The sequence below is a fragment of the Microchirus variegatus genome (genome assembly GCF_963457635.1).
Source record: "Microchirus variegatus genome assembly, chromosome: 1".
NCBI classification, from domain to species: Eukaryota; Metazoa; Chordata; class Actinopteri; order Pleuronectiformes; family Soleidae; genus Microchirus; species Microchirus variegatus.
Genome location: NC_139802.1, coordinates 14837733 through 14860774, shown reverse-complemented (window position 1 = coordinate 14860774; position 23042 = coordinate 14837733). Strand labels below are relative to the sequence as shown.

The window sequence follows — 23042 nt, the reverse complement described above, 5'->3', positions numbered from 1 at the left end:
CTTCAGTTTATTTAAAATCTGGTGAGAACCACCAGTGTCATCACGACACGGCTTCAACTTTTTCACACAACAGTGGCTGTCATAGTCCAGCAAGGGGAGGCATCACTGCATGTCCAACCAGTGGCACAAAGGCCTGACCGCGCATCCAGACAGGGATAAATCAAACATTCATGACAAAAGCAGGGTCATCCCAGTAAAACAAGGTGGCAAACAAATACAACACTAAAGTAATAATTATATTAATATATATTGGAGATTACAGCCTAATTTTCTGTGGGCCAGGAAAACAGAATGTAAACAGTTAAGGTTTTTTTTTAAGTCGTCCAGCTGTAGTAAAAATTATTTTTAGCTTTCCACTCACAGTAGTAGCCCAATATCATGGATGCACAAACTAAAGTTAAAGTTTTAGCACAACTGTTCCATTAAAAACACAACCAATGATGTACAAAAACTAAATAATAATTTCAACACTTCACACAAGTCGAATATTTCTTTTTTTTTAGGTTTTTGAAGAATCATATCTGTTGAATTCCAGGGAGTCTGACATGTAAGTCATTCTCTCAAGACTCTATAATCCAACAGCAAAACCAACCACGTTTATTCATTTGAATTTTCCATCTTCTTTTTCTTATATTCATCTACAATATTCCAAATAGTGATTCAGAGCGAGCGTGGAAATAAAACTCAAGAATCAACAATTTCTGTAACAATCCTGCCTGCCAGTACAGTGAATTTTTTTAGAGAAATGTTAAATTCTTTAACATTAATGTAACTTTTTTTTCTCCTCTCTGTGACATTAGCAAGCCCCAGAGAATAACTATTTCTCTTCTTTGCATCAACTGAGGCTGAATCTGTACCTGTGTATTTGGACTAAATCAGGCTACAAACCTGCTGAAAAAGACCTGCTGAATGCAATGATATGAAATGAATCCGTTCCTCTCATTTGACTCTGGGTAATTCAAACAAAATAACAGTTTGTAAAACAATAAAGAATTCAAATGGCATTTTCCGTAACACATCGGTCAATATAAATACATTACATTTTGCATATTAATTCACATGGCTGATTTACAACATTTATGGCATATAAACTGGTCACACACAGTCGTGGGACCAGGTTCTCGGTGTATTACTTTGGTTGAAGAGGGTAACAGCAAATGACTTCACTACAATCTACACCACAGGGACATCACGCCACATTCAAACTGGAGTATAAGGCACAAATATAAACTAGAAGTGTGTGCTTAAAAGAAAACTTCAAGTTTCTTCTCAAAAACTAAACTAAACAAAAGAAAAACAAAGCTGTTCAAGCACTTGTGCCACATTGCAACTGCAGCTTTATAACAGTAAAAAATAATAATTAGGAACAGAAGTGTATTTTCAGAAACACAATTACTGAGCTTCAATTTCTCCAGTCACTTCAGTGCTAAATGATCATTTTTGTTTGTTGGTCAAGAGCAACAAACGTAGCAGGACAACTCAAAGCTGACTGTGTGCTGTTACTGTCTTTAAATAAGGTCTGCTGTGCTGGTTCCTGGAATAAAATATATATGATTAAAAAGGAGAAAAAAATAAATGAAACCAGATGATTATAACCCCTGAGATCCAGGACAAATACTGAGAACACAGAGTATATTTACACTGTGTGGTTTTATCATACTGTCCTCAGCTTCATTCTCCTCTCCATCCAGCACCAAAGTAAGTGGCTGTAGTCGAACAACAGCTTTAGGAACCAGTAACATTCATTATTTAGCTTGTTGTCTCCACACCTTAAAACCCCAAACCTCTTCAAATTAAATAAGCAAACACAACTATCAACCACACTGATTACTAACACTACTGAAAAGGCTGATGCAACAACCTGACCTGAATTATTCGCTTCAGATGAAGTATCTGTATCACGCAATCAAGAACTTAATCATGAATCACACCATTTTACGTTATAAAGGCTCGACTTGGAACAAAAATAAACCTGGGCTAAATTACAGCTGGTGAAAAAAAACCAACAAAAGTCTTCAGTTCAGTTACAATAATATGTTTAAACCTGACTCTTCTGTCAGAGTCTAAATGATTAATAGGGCTACAAATGTTGGCAATCCATCAAATATTGAGATAGAACTTTATAACCAGTAACCATGAAATGGATTTTATGTACTCCAAGTGCTTATTGTATTTGTCTCTGTCAAAGCACAACCACTTAAAGTGCTTCTTTTTCTAACTGACTCAAATAACTCAAATAAGATCCTTTATTTTTTGTTTCACTCCTGCTTACTTAAATTAAATGACCTTTGGACACCAAATTTAAATTTTTACCTTCTAATCTGATTCTTTGGTGTTTTATGGCAGTTGCTGGCTATAAACGTTGCTTTACTGCCTCCTTTGCAGACCTCAGGCATGCCTTAATCACTTGAGTCTGAGTGGACATGTGTGCCAAATTTGAAAGGATTCTCTTGAGGCATTCTTAAAAGGGACAATTCCGTTTTTTACATGTTGAAAAGGTTGAATGATCCACTGATGCTCCTTATGTTTACCTTAAACTTACTGGTGAAGGCAGCAGAGGATTAATAACCCCTGTGTGCCATGCTGTAAAATTGCTGGTCACAGGTGTACTGAGAAATAGGAGAGAGTAAATTGGTGTTCTTGTGTTTTTGTCAGGGCAGTCTATTGGATTTGAAAGTCTATAATTGCTTGTTTCTGGCTAAATAAAAATGATTGGACTCTTGAGCACAAAGGTTACAGTGGGGGAGAAATCTTTTGATAATGGTATCATAAACTATGTACAATAACAATCTGAGCCTGACGAACCCTTTTAGTGGCCGTACTTTAATACAGACTGCAGAAAAATGTAAGCATGAAAACCATTGCATCATTTTAAATGTGTTGCTTCCGACCTGTCTGTTTGACAGATTAGACAACGGATTACTTGGCTAATTGGAGAAAAATACAGTGGATTATTTCAACGATTCCCTTAACGTTTCAGTCATGTTTTACAAAAGCAAAGCAAGATGTTTAACATTTGTTGGTTTCAGCTTCTTCAAAGAGTGGATTAGCTGCTTTTCTCTGATTTATACCACAGGAAATTGTTGTTTTTTTTTCTTTTTTCTTAAGTCTGTTCAGCTATTACTTCTCACTGCTTTTATTTAAAATGTCTGAGTCTATTCGCTGTTGATTTGATGCCTTAGGTGTTTCTCTTTTCACCTCGGCTTTTACACAATTATGTTGTTCTTGTTTGGTTTTTCACAGGTTCTAACATGTTTCTAGATTAAAAAAAAAAAAAATGTTGTTAGTGTATCTCAGGTTCAGGGACAATTGATGTTGTGCTGTTTTTTTTTTTTTTTCATTTCTTTGTATGAGTCAGCAGTCACAAATAATGAGTGAATACTTGCATTAATGTTAGGGGTTGGCACACTCCAAACAGTACAGTGTGTGAAATAAGGCTGCGTTCACGCTTAGGTTTCACCTTAAATTCTCTAAACACAACAGCAAAGTATGAATGTTGTAATAATAACAAAAGTTTGTCGCGCCGTCAGAATGACCCTCATGTTTGCAGCACATTCTTAACGGCTCTGATTCACCAGCAAGTATGTGACGACCACATACCAGTTATTATCCTAGTCTAACCACAAAAGTATGTTCACTTTTAGATTGTTTGTGTTTCTTGGATCCAGTATGAAGGCCATTTTTTGCAATGTGTTAGTGATGGTTTGTATTCTAGGAAGTGTCCATATATTTACTGTAGTGAACCAAAAACAAAATAAAATCAATCTTATTATCTCTTATTTTCTGTGTTTGTTACATCCAGCCCGTTCATCCGAGCTTTTAGTCCAATTTCTTTGTTTACTGACCACTACAAGGTCTTGTTGGTTTGTGCAGGTAGGTTTCTCAAACCACTTCTAGGACCACACACCTGACTCTGATTCACTCTGGGGCAGTGTTTGCTGGTGAGCACCTCCCTTCTCTTACTTCCTCTGGACAGCGCCCGGGGGGGTCACTGAGTGAAACTCTTCTTGATTGCAACATTGGGGAAGAGGCCACCAAGCTCTTGGACGACCCGCATGTCTATTTGGGAGCAGAAGGAGACGTCCAGGAGGAGAAGTGAAGGGCACGACTGGAGGAGCTTCTTCAGCGACACAGCATTCACCAAGCGTGTACCTGTCGGTCAATTCAAAACATGTTTCATGTTATTTACATGTGATTAACATGTGGTATTACAGTAGCATATAATGTGATGTTCAAATTACTCTCTAGAACTCTCTATTACAATATATATTATTACTGAGTTATTGCTCAGCCCTTCATCATGACACTACCGTGCTGTGACACTCATCAACTTAAGCAAATCAAACTATAGTGTTACAGCACAGGAGTTACTGCAGTGGCAACTTTGCTTGCTGTGAAATATATTATTTATATGCATAGTAAGAGTTTTACAGTTAGCTGAAGGGGTGTCTTAGAAATGGTGTGTGTATCAGGGACAAATGCTTCCATATTTCATCGCTAAATATTCTGTGAGATGGGTTTAAATTGGTTCATACCAATATAAAACTCTCACATTGTATTGTTTATTCACGCAGGGCTATAACTGTAACATGAAACATGCAAAATCATGTCCACGATTCTTTGATGTGGTTCCAAATCCATTGATGTGACAGTGGCCAGGTGTAAACAACAAGGTGACGCCATTGTACGTGTGATCGTGTTTATGTATCTGTGCGTCTTTGATTGTGACTTCAGAAGTTGCTGCTGTTAATCTGTTCAAAGTTAAAAATCAAATCTGACCTACATAAGATAAATGGGAAATTACAGGAAAAAAACATACTAACAGCTATATTTAAACAAAGAGCATAAATAACAAATAATGAATGAATAACAAACATCAGTCGAGGAATTTCCATACAAACTATGTGTGAGGAGCACAGAACTTACCCAGAATGTCCAAATGCTGCAGTGATGGGCAGTTGGCGGCCAACTCCTCTATGTCAGTGTCGCAGACAGTGCGGTTAGCGGTGAGGAAGAGTTTGCGCAGGTGTGGCAGGCTGCGAGCAAGGTGCTGGAAACACCCGGTGCTGCTCTGGAGCGTCGGGCACCAGCCCAGGTCCACCTCCTCCAACATTCTGAACAGCCACAGAACAAACAAGGGAACAAGTGTGGAACAACCAGTGGAATCAGAGAGGATTTCCTTTGGCTCTATGGCTGCAACATTTGACTGTTGTTCCTGTTTGCAATATACACTACACAAGGAGTCTATACCTCACGGCTAACAAGGAGGTAAACTAAATAAAAGAAAACATCCAACCTGCAGCCGGAGACGAGCTCAGTGATGCCTCGGTCTGTCAGGTTTCTGCAGCGCCACAAGTCCAGTGAGCAGAGTGTGCGACAGCGAGCAGCTAGCATACTCGCCACGACATCATAGTCCTCAATCTGAAGGAGAGACAGTGAGCTTTCAACATCGATTTATATCCACTCCACTGTGAGCACTGTGTGTCTCAAGGTATGTACTGTACTAAAAATGTACACAAAATTTGACTTTATTCATTGCTTTATAATTTTATTTATCACACTTTTTGTTAGCATCACGACATTTCTACTACTGCTAGAAATAAATAAATACATTTCATGTATATAGCACGTTTGAAATCACCAAGGCTGTATTATTAAAATATAATATATTGAAATATAAGGCAGTTAACTTCCAGTCTGTTGTCACTGAGGGGAAACATGGACTTCATAAGCTAATGTTAGCGATTAAAACATCTGATATCATAGTATCGTAGTAGTTAGCCCTGAGAGATTCTACATGGCCTAAAATTTAAAATTTAATTTCAGAGCTGTGAGGGGAAAACGGTAGAGCACTGCTGCATCCGTCTATGCACAGCCTCTGCTAAATTCTATAATTCAGTCAATAAATACTCTTGGTAACTGCAGACACTAACTATAGAACATCTCTACATCTTTGGCTGACAGCCTAACAGAAACAGGCAGATTGACTTATTGAAAATCAGGCGGTGACCTAAGATATAGTCAATTAAAATATTGCAGATGAAATCAAGGTCGCACACTAAACTGAACTGAAATGAAAGCCTTTGAGAAGAGAGATTTAAACCTCAGCTATGATATGAAACAGGGCATCATGGCTATATTATAATACATTTATATACATTTCAGAGAGTCAGAAGATATGATTTATGAATGCTGTGTGTTTAATTGTGTGAATTATAGTGTGTTTGTGCCTAGACTACAGAAGACAACAGTGAGACGGAATGAAGTCATGAATGTGTCAGTGTTTTCCTAACCTTCTGTCTTGTGTTTTCTGAACAAACTTTTGAAATGTAGCAATAACAAAAAGCTGATAATATGCACTGCGTGGCATGAAGAACATAACCCCACTTCCTCAAGAGAGAACAGAGAAGGTCTCATCATCATCATCATCATCATTGTCAACATCAAAAAAAAAAAGAAAAGAAAATGATATGGTCTTTCAAGAACTGATTTGTGTTTGCGGGACTGTTATTGTTCTTTGGTGTCAGGTAATGTTGGCCGTATTTCATTCTTTCATCCAAAGATGAAAGCAAATGTAATTTTACAGACAAACAGGCAGCGCAGGCAGCTCACCTACAAAAATAACAGCATGCACAACATTTGTAAGTAAGCAGTGGATGGATATTATAACAGCTCTGGTTGAAGGAGTTTCTGTCATTATGTATTTACTTTCAATTACTGATGATGGGACTTTGTGTCTTAGGGAAAAAAATATTACTTCCTTTCACCCTTTCTCATTTACTACATCCTAATCTGCATTCATTTGAAGGGAAACTCGGTTAATTCCATGGTGTGTGGCTCAGTTGCCGAGTCATTCTCCTAATGAAAGAGTGGGGAGTGAGTCGGTAAACAATATGTTTCAGGTTAATTTTCTTCTCTTTTTAAAAATAAAGATGATTTGGGGATTGATAGATACCATGATACCGGACTAATTTATTAATTTAGTAATCTATAAAATGCTGTATTTTAATGTAATGTCTATAAAACAATGACATTAATAACATAAGGAAATAACGTTATGTGCTTCATCCTTTTGCTCTTTTACAGGGATTACATGCTCAAAGCCAATAAAGGTTGAGCAGATATTCTCCTGAAAAACAAACACAAAAACACATTGGTTTTGTACAATTTTTATACAAAAAAAACCCAGCAAAAAAACAAATGTAGGAAGCTCTTTACCCCGTTTACCCCCCTGTAACCAGTGGTTGCGGCTTTGACGGGTATCAGTGCTATTCATCTTCCTATCTAACAATCCATCACAGACACATACAGTATATGTATTTAATAAATGTTGAGCCATGCCTTTAACTAAAGGACCAAATGGACTCACCCGCACACAGCTCCCTAAGTTGAGGTGTCTCAGCTGTATGCAGAAAGTCAGGATGCTCAGAATTGCTGTTTGCTGGAGAAACGAGGAGAAAGGAAGACAGTTAGTTATACTTTTGAAAAGTGTCATCCATTTTGACTGTATGTTAAGCGTTGACAGTTAAAATGTCCCACTGTGAATAAACGATTGTTTTATCTAAGTAATCACAACAAAAAACAGCAATGAAGATCAAAATCATTAAATGTTCCCTTTAAGCGATTTCTTGTCTGCTGCCGAGCACATTCAGCCAACACTTACATGTTGTGGATAAAAGGGAATAGAGTATGTTTTTTTTTTACATCAGCTTTGCAATGACAGAGACCCCTCTGCAGCTGGATGGAGGTATGGGAATTCAACACTCCAACTGCCAGCGTATGAACCTCAGTGGCAGGAGAAAGTGTCAGACATGAAAGGAAAAACCTCTCGTGTGTCTCTGTCGCTGGCATCTTTAGAAACACCTCTCTGCAGCGAGCTGGCCATTTAATTAGGACAGTCATGGGGTAGTGACAACTGAGATGTCAGGGCTTAAAACAGACACACAGCTCACTCTGTCTGTCTGTGTGGGTATAAACAACTTGCAACATGTTGCCTGGCTCCACCGCAGAAACTCTACTCTGCCTCTTGCCCACAACGCTGCTCTGAAAGATGACAAACCCTGGAAAAACGCTGAGGTAGAAGACCAAAACACGCGACAGCGGTTTTTACACAACCAACAAGCTTGAACCTGAACACATGTAGTATGTGTCTCTTTCAGACCTCCTGAGCTCAAGAGTTGACTTTAACCACACACAAAAAAAACAGAATTAGCTGGATCCTCCCCAAAACATGTACCATCATATAAGCAGCATCACGACAGGAATGACGAGTTCATGGTCTCAATCTGTAGTTTCTTTTTCAACAGAACATGAGATTTGTAAATTATATTCCCATTTAGAGCATAAGAGATGATCAAATAAGGCAGAGTGGACACCACTGTGATTGACAGATGGTATCATCCAATAGGTGCCTGACTGCAGGTGACTCATCGGAACCTGTGCCGACTGAGTTACCCAAGCTTGAGCATTGCTGACCACTCGATTCTTTACAGATGCACTACAATAAGGAGACACAAGCCAATTTATTAATAAATTAATAAACAAGACCAGCGACAAATTGTGCTTCATTATTTGGCATCGTAATAGATAAATTAACATGGCATGTGGTATTTAGTAGAGAGCAGGAGTGAGTGACTGGGGTTTCTTGTTCACATCTGAGTTGCATCTCGAGAAGGAGACTCAACTCAGCTACCTCCCTCTGTGTGGATTTGATGGGCTTAATTAACACTGTGTGAACTCAGTTGACAATGGTTTGAATATAACAGACATTTGTTCATATTTAAACGTTACACACAACAGCTTTAAAACACAAGAAAAATTCACATTGAAATACTGTGCAGTGTAGTTACAGAGTAGATTTCTAGTTTACCCAAACTATTTCAAGAGTCCTCTACACCGTGTAATGTTTTCAGTAAAAGTGTTAAAGGGCCCATATTGTGCAAAATCAACTTTTTAATCATTTTAGTACTTATATTTGGGACTCAGGGGGCCATACCAGTTCCCAAAATGTGAAAAAACAAGACTCAGTCATGGTTTAGTGGTTCCACTTAGTGTAAGTATAGGCGATAAAACACGCAATGTTTAAACCTCCCGCGGAATTACGACATAGCGAGCATTTCACCGTGAATGTTGGCACCCCGCCAGGCAGAGTACTTCACAGCTCCACCGTAGCTCCTCCTTGTCCCTGTGAAATACGAAAGTGCAGGCGAGGGAGGAAGAGTGGCTTGTCAATTTTTTTCACAAGCTTCACAAGACCTTTGTTGTTGATTGTGTATGTAAATTCCTATGCTAGAAAAACACCTTGAACGCACCAGTTACGTGCCGCTGCAGTTAGCGAGTGACATGTGTATCAATAATATGAAGAGCACGCGTTTGAAAGCACTGCAGAAAGATGTAGATGTTGTCCTTCATTTCTTCTCAACCAAAGGCTGCCTTTCTGTTGTGTTTCCACGTTCTCTCCTCATTATTGATCCACACACGCCACTTGCAGCTGCAGTAACACAGGTGCATTCAAGGTGTTTTTCTAGCATAGGAATTTACATACACGCCGCGCTGTGCGGCGCATTAATCGTTTTTCTTCGATTCTAATGTTTTTATGATCGCGAGAAGCCAAAATCGTGGTCACTCTATGCATTACGGTGAAACGCAGTAACAACGGGTAAACGGACATTACTATGGGGTATATGGAGCGGGGGTTGGGACGACGGTGCATGACAATAGGTGATAAGTAGCGACAGTATGGCTGTGGATAGAAAGTTAGATCGACACTCCCCTGGAAGCAGTGGGTGTGTGTTTACCTCATTCACATGTAAATGACCAGGCACAAAACCGAGCATTCTGAAAAGGGCTGTTTTGGCAGAGTTATTGAACTGCTATTGTGCTTCATCCTTATGATATTTTGACAAAAGCATGACACAGACATGTTCATTAGGGCATCAGGAACTAGTTTAACTCGGGGTAATATATAGTATAATATGGGCTCTTTAAAACCACCATAAAGTCTCCTTTCTATGTCATAATTTTTGCTGATTGACTTCTTCAGACTGAGGATACTGTTCTATAACTTCTCACTGTGCCTTCTCCACAATAATGAAAAAACATTGTGAAAATACGGGCCTCAGCAAATGTACTGTGTATCCCCATATCTGCCTGTGCATTCTTTTAACAGAGATATGAATTCAATAGCTCTGTTAGAATAGAACAGCAAAGATAGTGTAAGTCCACAGTTAAAAATATCAGTTTGATTGTAGATTCCCAGATACACAGCGTGACTATGCCTACCTCTATCTTAGTCCTGTAGAGCACAAGCCGACGGAGGCTAGTTAGTTTAGAGATGTGCGTGAAAGCCTGTGGGTTCAGGCGGTCGCAGGACGACAGGTTGAGCTCTTGCAGCTCCGGACAAGTCTGCGAGATGACGTCGAGGCATGCCTCATTCAGGAAATGGCAGCAGGACAACTCAAGACTGACCAAGTTGTGACCACAGGCCTTCAAGAAACTGGGGGTAGAGACGGAGAGAAATGAGTGGATTTAAATATGATAGTAGTTTTACAAGGTCATTTCCAGTTTCTTCAGCACTTGTGGACTGCTGACAGTCTGACCTGCTGAAGCCGGTCAGGGAGAGAGCGCCGCGGTTGCCAGTCCAGGACAGGTTGAGCCTCTGGAGGAGGGTGCAGCGGCTCTGCAGGTGTCCCAAGGAGGTGTCACTCAGCCGGGCCCAGTAAGGCTGCAGACTCAGCTGGGTGTACTGCAGCGGGTCACAGCAGTGCTGGTGCAGCAGCTTACAGCTCTGGGCCAGACGGCAGAGGTCTGGCAGGGTCAGGTGGCTCAGTATCAGCTGGATGAGCTGAGGACAGAGGAAGGAGAGAGAGGTTAGGAGAATAGAGGAGAAAGGAAAGGGTAAGACTGGGGAGGGAGGGGGAGAAAGTCAACAAAAAGAAAGAGGCACTAGAGGACTGCAGAAAGCAAAGCATTAACATAGAACATTAAAGAGTAGTAGGACCTTGTGGAGAGTAAAGAACAATACACGGGTAAAGTAGAGAATGTTAATTGTGCCCCTTCTGGCTGGCAGATATAAATGGTAGTTATCTGGAACACAAAGCACTGATAACAAAATGAGTGGCAAGGTGAGCCAGTTTGTTTTGTACTTTGTTTGTGTGCCTCACAAAGAGAGCGAATGAGAACGCACACATATGTGTGTTGCAGTGTATTAACAATACACAATGTTCCAGGAGATATCGGCTGACAGATAATGGCTATATTGTGTTTCTGAAACAAGCACACGACAGTTGTGAAGACCGCTGTTAATGGCTGCGGTTTGGAGGGAAGATAAGACGGGGAATATGAAGAGCACTGCCGTTGTTTTGAAGCTCTCCTCAGACGACATGATGCGTCTGCATGGCATGAAAATGACTCTGTGACCATGAGAGGATATGAGATCAAGTGTCACAATGGGTCCAGGCCACGATGATCATGTGTTTGTGTGGAATACTGCTTAGTGGAGTACACAGCAAACATTGTGTTGAGCAGCCCACTCACAACGGATTTTAGAAGTTATTATGAGGTATGATCTTTATCTGCAGTTTGCAATTTACACTAATGATTTATAAATTCTTATCTGTATGTCACAATTTAATTAAGATTCACTCACTCATGTTTGATCATTCAATAGTAAACATGTTTTCCAACAATTAGAAAATCCACTGGCAGAGGTTTTAGTGATGGTTTTAATGTCTTCACTGAAAACCTCACATTTCTATACAGTCAGACAAATTCACTAGTTTCATTAGTGTCTAGGTCATAGCACTATAATGAAATCCTACTGCAGCACCAAGTGTCTCTCCTGCCAGACAACAGAACTGAGAGAATCGCACAGGCTTACATGAAACGAGGTGCCATGCCCTGCCATTTCTTAAACTTTAAGAGTATTTAGGCTGCTTTTTTCCATTACTTTGTTAAAATGTATCGAGAGGCTATAAGAATGTGCAATATAGAGTGTCTTATATCCTTTTTTTCAGCACAACCTGTAGGCAATCTGATGAAATGTTTTTTTTTCACCGACTATATAAACACACCTGAGCAAAAGGGACTGCTGCTTAGCCAGTTTTTATGAACGAAAATAAAAGAAAAACAACTTCTGCAAGTATCACGTAAGTGCAAGTCTGCAAGTATGTTTTTTTTTTTTTTTTTTTAAATAGGCAATATAACATTAATCATAACTTTGACACAACAAAACATGAGACGATGACCTATAAACACATAACCCCAGGATGTCCATATAAGGAGTTGTGTATTATTCCCACAGCAATTTACCATGGATGCGCCTGGGGCACGTGAGCAGTTAAGGTACAGTCATTTCTATGACAAGACTTGGTTGTACATTTCAAATCCCTACCTAAGGAAGAGGAATTCATTTCAAACAGACCAAAATAGATTTAGTATGTGTAAAAAAAAAAGTCTTGAAAATACCTTTAAACTGTTTCTTTTATTTCAGAAGGCTAAAAATCTCAATCAGTGGAAAATGAAAGTAACCTTAGTTTGAGCTAAGGTACAAACATCTCCAATGCGGTCTGTTTTAACGTATAACATTTCTTTCTACGAGGATCATGTTGCTGTTTTCAGTGCCATTCGACTACCATCATTCTTTTCAAAAAGAGACACCTTAATATAAAATGATATATTGAGTAAATAAGAATTTGTTCACAGGTATTTTTGTATGTATCAATATCCCAGTCAGGATTTACAATAACTTGAAAAATGTAGGTTCTTCTCCTAGCACCGAGTGATTCAGTGTATACATAACTCTGACTGTTATTACCTCATATGGCAGCTTGTCAAAGTAGCCATTTTCTGTCCTCGGGCTCTTGCCATCACTGCCTTGCCTGAAAGCCAAATCAGACAGCTCCTCCTCACCGTCACTGACATCATTAATGTCAATAACGTGCAGCTTATAGAGGGCCGGCAAGGGCCGGTGTTTCACCCCGTGGAGAATAACAGCATCCAGCTCTGTGTAGTAGTCCAGCAAAGAGCTGTTGACCTCCAGACGAAGCAGGTTGGTGGGGAAGCTGATAAGCCTGATGCTGGGCGAAAACTGGCGTGCCTGCGGTGTCAGCGCCTTTGTGGGCTCCCCTGACCACAGCACCTCCCACCTGGACAAGAGAAACATTAATAAATGTACCGTAAAGCTACAAAACAATTAACTGATCTGGCTAAATGTGGTGTGGGGAATTTGCCTAAATCTTAGATGGAGTGAAGGTTTGACATGGAGGATATCAAGTGCCAACCACTGGGAAATTGGCACATAACACTGTTTATTTGTGAGCGTTGGTCTCTTTGTAGTGCAGCACACAGCATTCATCAAATATAGGGTAATGTTTAATAAGTCAAAAGTAACATTCCAACACTTTTAACTGTCACAGTTACTAATCCATCAGGATAACATACCATGGACTGTAACTTTGTTCATCTTTAGCTGCTGGGTTTCAGAGAATCGAAGCTTATTTGTATGCTGTATATACCAAGGGTCACCATTGGTGACATTATAAGAATAAAATAAAAAAGTAATGTTGAATTACACTATAACTCATTTACCACAACAACTGCTAGGCAGAGGTGGATTAGCACCATCCTGCTACTACCTGCACTGCTCAGATGAAACAAACAGAATTTTATTTACATGAGAACAGATATACAGGTTTTTATATTCAATGTTTTTATTTACAGTGATGATACAAATTCATTCATTGGTTGTTTTAGTACGTTTGAAGGGGCCATAAGCTACACTGTACGCGTCTTCTTGCATGTGTCTCTCTGAACATTGAAGTGCATATCCACTGATAGCAGACTTGTATCTGAAGCTGTTAGAATCACCACGGGAAGTGGTGGTCGTTAGTATATGCCTAAATTGTATTTCCAACTAACCAAATTTATTATATTAGGAAAAAATGCCATAACCAGCATTCATGACTATCACTATGTCAAGTGGGAGAAAAACAGTTAAGACTGAGACCAAGTTTCATTTGATAGTGACACGATCACACTGGAAACATCTCTTCACACATCTTCCTAGTATTTCACCCATAGCACAGCATAAGGTCATCTCAAGCTAATGCTAATTAACATTTCCTTTTACTAAAGACAATGCAATAACTTACAACTTGTGTAAGTAGGTGTGAGAGCTAAGCACAATTTCAGATGCAACATTGGTGAATGTTGCCCATTATTTGTAGAAAACTTTCATAACAAAGTAACAGTGTTTATAAAAACAGCTAAACCAGTAAGGATACCCAAAGTTTGTACTTATTAACTGAATATCTATGATTTATGATGGCTTTCCACAACAGATAGCTGTTGTTACCTGATATCAGTGGGTGGGTTCTGGGAGAAGGGGTTGTGAGAGCAGGCCAATATCTGGACAATGGCTCCTGGGTAATAAGTCTCAAGCACCTCCACTGCTGTTGGATAGACTGGCTCCTCGAAGCCCAGCTCAATATAATCCCGGCTGTGGAAGTCTTTTGGGGTGCGGCGGAAAGGTGGTGGAGCACTGGCACATTGTTCCCACCACTTCCCATAAGTTCTGAATACAGCTGCCTGTGTGAAGTCACCTGAGCTGGGGTAGACATTGGGTACTCCGGCCAGGTTCCACATGGTGTAGGACATGCTGTTCTCACTACCATAGTGGGAGCTGAAGTCCAGAACCTCTTTTGCATACTGCTCCACTTCCACACTGACTGGCAACACCGCCCGCTGGCCAGACTCCACAGCACGTCGACTGGTCAGAGCCTCGCCTCGAGTCCCACTCCTGGAGCGTCGGCGCAGACAAATATAATAAAACATGCTCAAGATGGTTAACATAGGGAACTCTGGGCCTGATGTGGGAACAAGGAAAGAAGCTGAGGCTTTGAGGGAGGAAGAGCATCCACCAAGTGGACGAACCCTGGCTCAATGGCTGGTGATGTGCAAAGCACAGGCTAGAGGCATGGCTGAATGCATAACCTGAAAATTAGGTAGAGACAGATAAAGACAAGCATTAGAGCAGCAAGACAACACATATGAAACATTGCAATGTACAACTCCTGATCATATATCTCACAAAATAAAAGGTAAAAAGGGCAGAAAAAGTTAGGTGATGCATGTTAAGTAAACATCATGCCAAATCTAAATGATAGTTTTCCATAATACATCCACATGTATAATAAAAGGTCCATGAGTGCTTTGAGCACGTACAGGACAGCTTTCAGGCTACACTCAAAATGTTGTCTTTTAGTTTTAAGATTGAAGACAAAAGCTCATTGACTGAGTTAGTAAAGCATATAAATTCTTTGAGAACATCACCATTTCACGGTTTGGGAAATAATTAACATTTTATGGACCAAACAATAGCTTGATTAATTATGAAAATAATCCTTAGTTGCCACACTAAATCCATACCAATATAACAAATGTCCAGTATATATTGATATAATATTCATGCAATGCACAAACACAATTAGAGGTATAACACTTAAAATTACTTTTAATGCTTTACCCTATAGATATGGAAAGTTTCTTTGTTTGTTACAGATTTCTACAACTTTCACAATGGAGCATATCTCAAACTTCAATGAATTGTTTTTGGTCGTACCACCCAGCCCTACACCAGTGATACTCAAACGTTTCCACCAGAGAAAATATTGAGCTCTCAAATGTAGCCCATTATCACCATTGTGATAAATAGGTGGTGAAAAATTAATGCATATAAATACAGTGGTGTAAATTGACCGAGGTAAAAATGGTACACGTACCACAGTTTGAGAACCATAGTAAATGTAAGTGGTTACTTCAACTTTCGCCCAGGAGCAAACTCTAAGCTTAATTATCGAATAGTGTCATGACACTTATATGGAAACAGTGCAATTATTGTAAAGTTAAAGGTTCTAAGGTAACTTGTTTGTTAAGCGTTGTCAACACTAACGTACCATTACCCTGAAACCGGAGCTAGCTCCAAATGAAGTTCCAGTTGTAAACATATCTGTCACGAGCTGTTGCTTTTCGAAAACCACAGCTTGAATATAAAAAATAAATAAATACATACATATGCTAATAAAACCTACTGGTAAATGAACATTATGCTGACATGAGCTGCTGTCATCCTCTCGAGTTCGTGCTGTTGGTGTTTATGTAGCTGCTGGGTGTTAGCTAGCTAGCTAGCCTAATGACAAGCTAAGCTGTCTTCTTACACAGCTTCACGAAACACGGCAGTCAAACAGGACGAGACAAAAAATACACATGTGGAAATGTATTAAACTCACTTTTACAGCAGATCAGTATATCTACCAATGAGTGGCATTCTTTCCTTATTTTTTCCTTCTTCTTCTTCCCGTTACCGGGACATTATCAACAACCAGACGTCATACCTGCCATTTACCCTGCGATGCATTCAGGGAGACTCGGACAATGTTAAACGCATTGAGCATATTGATTAATCAAGAAATATCAACTACTATATCAACTACTCAAAATAGCCTTAATTTCACCTCGTCATCACCATATTTTAGTTAAAATAAAATATCTGAATCACCCTTTTTTTGACACATAAATATGTGATTTGAGTTTCTCTGGAATTGTAAAGTTACGTAGCAACATTGAAATATCCTTTACTTCCGTGAGACAAAAGATCAACATCCGGTCAGCAGTGCACAACGCTGTAGAAAAGTATAGCATTATTATATATATTTATAGGGTAGTTTCATATTCACCTCTCCATATTTATGAAGAAAAAACCCCACTTTTTTATGTTTTATAAAGTTTGAATTATTTCTCAGGACAATATCTTCAGTTGGAATCCAAAAGGCTGTAATGACAGTATGTGCTCCCATTTCAATATAATTTTGTCCAGATGTAACCCTTGTTACTTGTTTTTATCTGTTTATTTATGTTAACATGTGTTATTTGTATACATATATACTCTTTTATATTGCTTCCAAGTCCTGTTATTGTCTGTGTTGTTAATTTCAAACTGTTATTTTCTGTCACACTGTATAATTTGTTTGTCAATTTTCAATAAAACAACATTCCGTAGAGTATAATGTTTGTTATTTCCACAGATCACGGGTCCAGCTGTGCTACTGATATCAATGGAATGTAGAAAAAAATATAGCATAAAACTACTTTTTTACTTTTTTACTACATACTGAGGGTTTCACTACAACTATTGTGAAGTATTTCAGCTTTTATTTGAAATATTGAAAACTGCAATACAACAAGCACAGCATGTCCCTGTTAGTCTTATCCATAATTTATAACTTTACAGTTATCACATCCCTTTTTGTGGATACCAAATTGAAATGGTGTATTTGATTAAATTAACTGTTTTCACAGGTTTCTGATTAGAGAATTCAAATAAAACGGAGGACCAAGATTTAATTGGTTTTAGATTTAATTTCAGGCCTCAAGGCAGTAATAGACTAAATTTGACAGTGTGTAGATATTTAACATCCCTCAAATTGAGGACATGTTGATATTGGCATTACGTTTTCAAAAATGTAGAGAGACACATTCTTACATTTGCGGGTGATTTATCTTTGCTTTCTAAATCACTCTAAATTGATCTTGTGTTCACCATATTTACATTTGCTCAGATGAATGTCTCGTCCAGTGTCTGTGTCTCTGCAGTGCACTGAGGGTCTGTTGTCAAACCCAAAAGAACTTGTCTCCTCTGAAGACCCACAGGTAACTGATCACAAGTCCTTTTCTCGTTAGCAGACGTCCATTAAAGGAGAAAAGAGGAGATAATTATCTTTTACTACTTGAGCCTACAATCTCATTCTCTCAGTGAAACTATGTTTGGCCGATAGCAGAGGGGGGATAGATCACTTTAAATATCTTCAATTAGGATTTACTGTAATAAACATTGAAAATGTTGAATAGTCAATTTAACTTTTTTTTCTGAACATGTTAAAATATAAACAAATTATTTATAGCATTAACTGACCAGCAATCAAAGTGTAGTTAAAAGTGTATATGTCTAATAAAAATGTTCCAATTTAAGCATTTGATCACTACTGTTGTGATACTAGTTATTGCTGAAAGCCTGGCTCTGATGAACAATAACCACTTTTACTTTTGATTGTGTTGATTCTGCAATTTCTGCAAGTTTAACTCTCATGTTTTAAGAACTATTTATACTAAAGCTTTTCATCACTTTGTAATGGACGATCACTGAAACAAATACATGCTGCTGAAACAGTAACACATCAGCAACTCAGAGGAAAGTATAATGCACAACACAGAGAGAGAGAGAGAAGTCCCTGCAACTAGCATTGACTTATATTAATTTTCTATTCATCAAACAGCGTATCACTAACTTTAACTATAATCAGTTAATGCCTAATCCTCGACATCACCCTAACCACGATTCAAATCTCATCCCTAAACTTAACCAGTCCCTCAGAAATTAGAATCTGCCTCATTATGACTAGGCTTTGGTCTCTATGAGGTCTTGTGGTCCTGACAAGGTCAGTGTCTTGGAAAGAAAAGCTCCTAAAGAGGGAACAAATACAAGTACACACACACAGAGACACAGAGAGAGAGAGAGAGAGAGAGAGAGAGAGAGAGAGAGAGAGAGAGATTTGGAGTTAACAAGATTGGACAATGTGAATAGGTGGCTAGTGGGCATGTTCTGTGATTGACAGGCTGGTCCGCTGTCAGCTCCTCCAGGCAAGCATCAGCGAGCAGCAGTCCTGCTACTGTCAGAGCTCTGTTCTGGTCCACTGTGCCCCACACACACACACACGCACATGGCCAAACACACACAAATGTAAATGGGGATGGACACACACACATAAGCATATGCGTAAATACATGTGTACACACACACACACACACACACACACACACACACACACACACACACACACACACACACACACACACACACACACACACACACACACACAATCTCTTTCTCTTTGACTCGCACACACACATTCATGCACTCACACACTTGGTCCCATGCTATGCCCCAGCTGTCAAAAGCCAGTTAAATAACGAGTCTGCTGCCCTTCTTCTTCTTCTTTACTTTTTTTGCATAGAGGTAGAGGGGTCGGTAATTGCTTGTATAGAACAGTATGAGTGCCTTCCTCAGCTGGTGCACAGTCAGGCTGTGTCCCATGAAGCCTCGGAGAATATCCATACGTGCCTGCTCATCTCTGATTAGATGGAGGCAGTGATCGGCAGCTTCACTCTGCAGCTAACCTCCCATTTCAAGAAGGCGCTTCCACTTACAGCGGCACGTTGTGAGGTGTTGTCCTAGTTTATGCACCGGGGGACTGAGAGCACACACACAGAGGAGTTGTAAAAAGCCTGTGATTTATAAATGGATTTTCACAGTACAGCATAATTTACCCTTAGACCGTCGCATGGTCACTGCCATTTCAAACATGACATCCAGGTGGCAGGAAATGTATTATTCACATACATTTAAATATATCCCGACAGTCTGACATGTATTATGCATTTAGGCATGTCAGTGTAGTGCAAAACCTGTTTGGGCGGTTGAAGTGTGCAAGAACAGGAGCTGCATAGAACTGACAGCATATGCAGCAGAGTCAGGTAAATATTTACTTTGGTGTTAATGAAAGTGCAACAGTGAGCAAGTAAAGGATTGAAATAAAGAAACACAATTAAAATGTCGTTGCTGTTTTGGTGTTAAAATAATTTCAAAGTTGTATTGTGTTTTAAATTAATTGATAACTAGCTTTATTTTGAACAATCCCATAAGATCCAAGGTTCAATAATATAGAGTATTTTCATTTACATGCAGCAAGAGCTTTATCAAATTGTGAATATTTCCTGTGGCATCCATTTTTCCCCCAAAAAATTACTGCTGCTGCTACCCTGGATTTTATGTTCTCTTTTGTGGACCATATTTTATTAAGCCCAAGAGATGGTTGTGAGTTAAAATCCCAGTGGATCGGCAGTTTCCCGTCTAATCAGAGCAGCTCGTCTGACACCAAGAACCGTGCCACGTTCAAAGTCACTTAAATCACCTCTCCTCCCCATTGTGATGCTCAGTTTGAACTTCAGCAGGTGATCTTATATATATATATATATACAGTTTATACTTGCTGACATGTGGTTGGATTAGATATTGTACCAAAAAGAGGTTGGTGAATATAAATCTACATAACAGTGTATTTCATGTGAATGTTTACGTGCCTAATTCCCCCTCTGTGTAAATAATATCTGAAATTCTACTTCCAGACACTGATAATGTCATTTAATAGAACATTTTGGATTTTTATTTTTTTTTATCCGACTGGTTTCAAAAACATCCCCAGCTTTTTTTTTTTAGGCTTGGTGAAAGAATCTGCAAATATAATTACTGCTGTAAGAAACCCCAGTCAGAGATAGCGGAGACAAGCTGTTATCTGGTATTGTTTTCCCAATCTGTGTCCTCCAACTGAACTTCACCAACTGACAGTTTAATTGGTTTCATGGAATCGGAACGTGAAGAGGAGTCATGACCTTGATCTTCTCACCTGATAAATGTTTTTTTTTTTTTTACTTCTTTTATTATTATTTTTTTTACTAGCTATACATGCAAATTTGCACACACACAGTTGTTCACTGCGTGTGTGTGTGGAGGTAAACAGATAGAGATTTCCTCATTTTATTGTGTGTTCAGCGGCTGATTAGAGGCCTAATTAAATACAGTGTTGGTGAGTTCAGAAGCAAACAGAGGAGACGCTGACCCTGTGACTTCTAATGCACCTCGGGGGAACGTCACAGCATCTGAACAAAGAGAGTCGACGCACGCCGGCTGATAGAGAACATGCATTCAGAGACTTTGAACAAACAAGCATTATCAGACCTTTATCATCAGAGCCTGTCTTCAATTCACCCTTCACCTTGTATGATAAATATTAATGGGGGGGCAGAGGGAAATTAAAATAAAGTAAACATTAGCTCATGGTGATGCTGGCATAACTTCAGACCTGTGGGATAAAGAAAACACAGGCTGCCCATGGATATAGAAGAACACTGTTATCCCTTAGGATCAGGTGCATATTAGAAACTGCAAAAGCTTATCAATAAGATATTTTAATGAACTATCGGTAGTAATTGGGATGATGTGGACCTTAATCCATCTATAAAGCAAGTTGCGTCTGTGTGTGTCTGTGACAGGCATATCTCACTGACCGTTAGTCAGATCGCCCTAATACTTTGGATATGGGTTGAGCATGGCCCGATGGTGTGCATCCTTGATTTTCACATTTTTGGAGTAATTTTTATCACGCTGCACTTTCGCGGATTTATCACGTTAGACCAGGCGGTAGGCAGCGGCTCATCAGCAGCAGTTGCGCTGTGATACATTTTCACACAGTTCAACGCAGAACATGGTGTTATACTGAAACAACGAAGTCGGTGTTCACCGTTACACAAGCACATATTTATTTAGCATTAGCATGCTACTATTTTGCGGCTAACTTGGCGAACCGGTTTCCAAAGGTAAGCTAGCGAGGCTACGATAAGCATTAGCGTAGGGCTAACATAATACAAACACCGCGCAACGCAAATGTTTCAATTTTCGATCAGCATTAGCGTAGCGAGCTGTTGTGACTGTCAGCCACGCCAATGCTGATCAAAAATTCAAAAAATGTGTGTTGTGTCTAATGAGGTTGCACAGTGTTTGTATTATGTTAGCCTTTACGGTCCTTATCATGCATTACCATAACTGAAAAATCTTGTTCAGCTCCCACTATAGGAATACATACTTCCTACGGGCACTGCACTAGTAGTAAAAAAGCAAACGTAGCAGAAATTTTAAAAACCACAGGAAATTATGAAAATAATTAAATCATCACTAGATTAAGTGACATCTCACCTCACCCTACTCTTCCAAAACACTGGAGAAGCTATACACAGATAAGATAAATAAACATGCTCAGTATAAAACCAGCAGGATGCCAGGTTATTCATCAAATGATGCACTGAATAAGACATGTTTAAACATACTTAGACAGCTACAGTATACTGAAGCTGATTCACATTATTACTGAAGTCTAGAAGAACACAACTGTAGAAGATATATACACTTACAAGTATTAATTTCATAATATAATATAAGGGATAATAAGTGGAGGCAAGAAGACTCAAGCTGTCTAAAAGTCACTAACTGTGGATACCAAACTTATCTGCATATCTTTTTTTTTGCGTGATTTTTTTTGCGTCATTGATAATATCTGTATTCACAGCCGAGGGAGAAAAACGAGTCAAAATATCAATGCCGTGGCCAAACCTTTGATTTCCATTTAGCTCGTCCTCCTCCAGAGGCTCATGAAGACTATTTCACATGCAACGCCACCTCACCCCCCCCCCCCACTCAACCACTGCCCCCCCCCCAACCTCACTTTCTATTCCCCAACCCTCTCATCCCCTCTCCACCCCATTGGTGCTAACAATACCCCTCTCACCGCACCGCCCCACTCTCAACAGGCTTCTGTGGAATTTATTCAAATATTTTGACATTTCGCCTCCCCTCACTTCCCGAGCAGAAATGATTTGTGACAGCTGGAGATGGTCTCGGCCGGAGGAGCTTCCTCCAACAACCCTGCCTTCCCTTTTTTTTCTCTCTCTCCATCCATCCATCCTTCTTTGTAGAGAGGCAGATTTTCCTCCTTCATCTCCCATCTTCCCCCCCTCCTCCTTTATTCACTGCTGTTCCTCCTGTCAACTGGCACAGACCTTGAAAGGCCCTCTCCTCTCTTTCTTTTTCTTTTTTTTCCATGTGACTCCACAGTGTGATAGACAAACTGGGTGATATTCCTCTATTTGTTGACATTTTGTGTTTGCTGTCTTTTTTTTATGCCTTTTTGCTCAGTGCCCACCTGCTGATTGAGCCTGTGCTGACACCATGTATTGGCAGCACAGAGGGTTTAATCCTCCTTGGCACTGTCTTTCATGTGATTCCTGCAGTGGCAACAAAATCATTTTAAAATTGTTAAAAGATGTGAATATTAACAGAGAGATCATGTGAGATGATCTGCAGCGGGGGGGAGGGGGGA

At 39.5% G+C, this 23042-nt stretch overlaps 1 protein-coding gene across 1 annotated transcript; it reads right to left on the bottom strand.

The window, feature by feature from the left end:
- Positions 1 to 11: 11 nt before the first annotated feature.
- fbxl4 (F-box and leucine-rich repeat protein 4) lies at positions 12 to 16407 on the bottom strand. The gene is made up of 9 exons (XM_083898174.1): positions 16287 to 16407; positions 14354 to 14991; positions 12815 to 13145; positions 10599 to 10843; positions 10282 to 10495; positions 7370 to 7441; positions 5297 to 5421; positions 4927 to 5114; positions 12 to 4152 (listed from the first exon to the last, which is right to left on the bottom strand). Exons 2-9 carry the CDS (start codon positions 14848 to 14850, stop codon positions 3989 to 3991), a joined length of 1836 nt encoding a protein of 611 aa, XP_083754300.1. The 5' UTR covers positions 14851 to 14991; positions 16287 to 16407; the 3' UTR covers positions 12 to 3988.
- Between the last annotated feature and the right edge of the window lie 6635 nt (positions 16408 to 23042).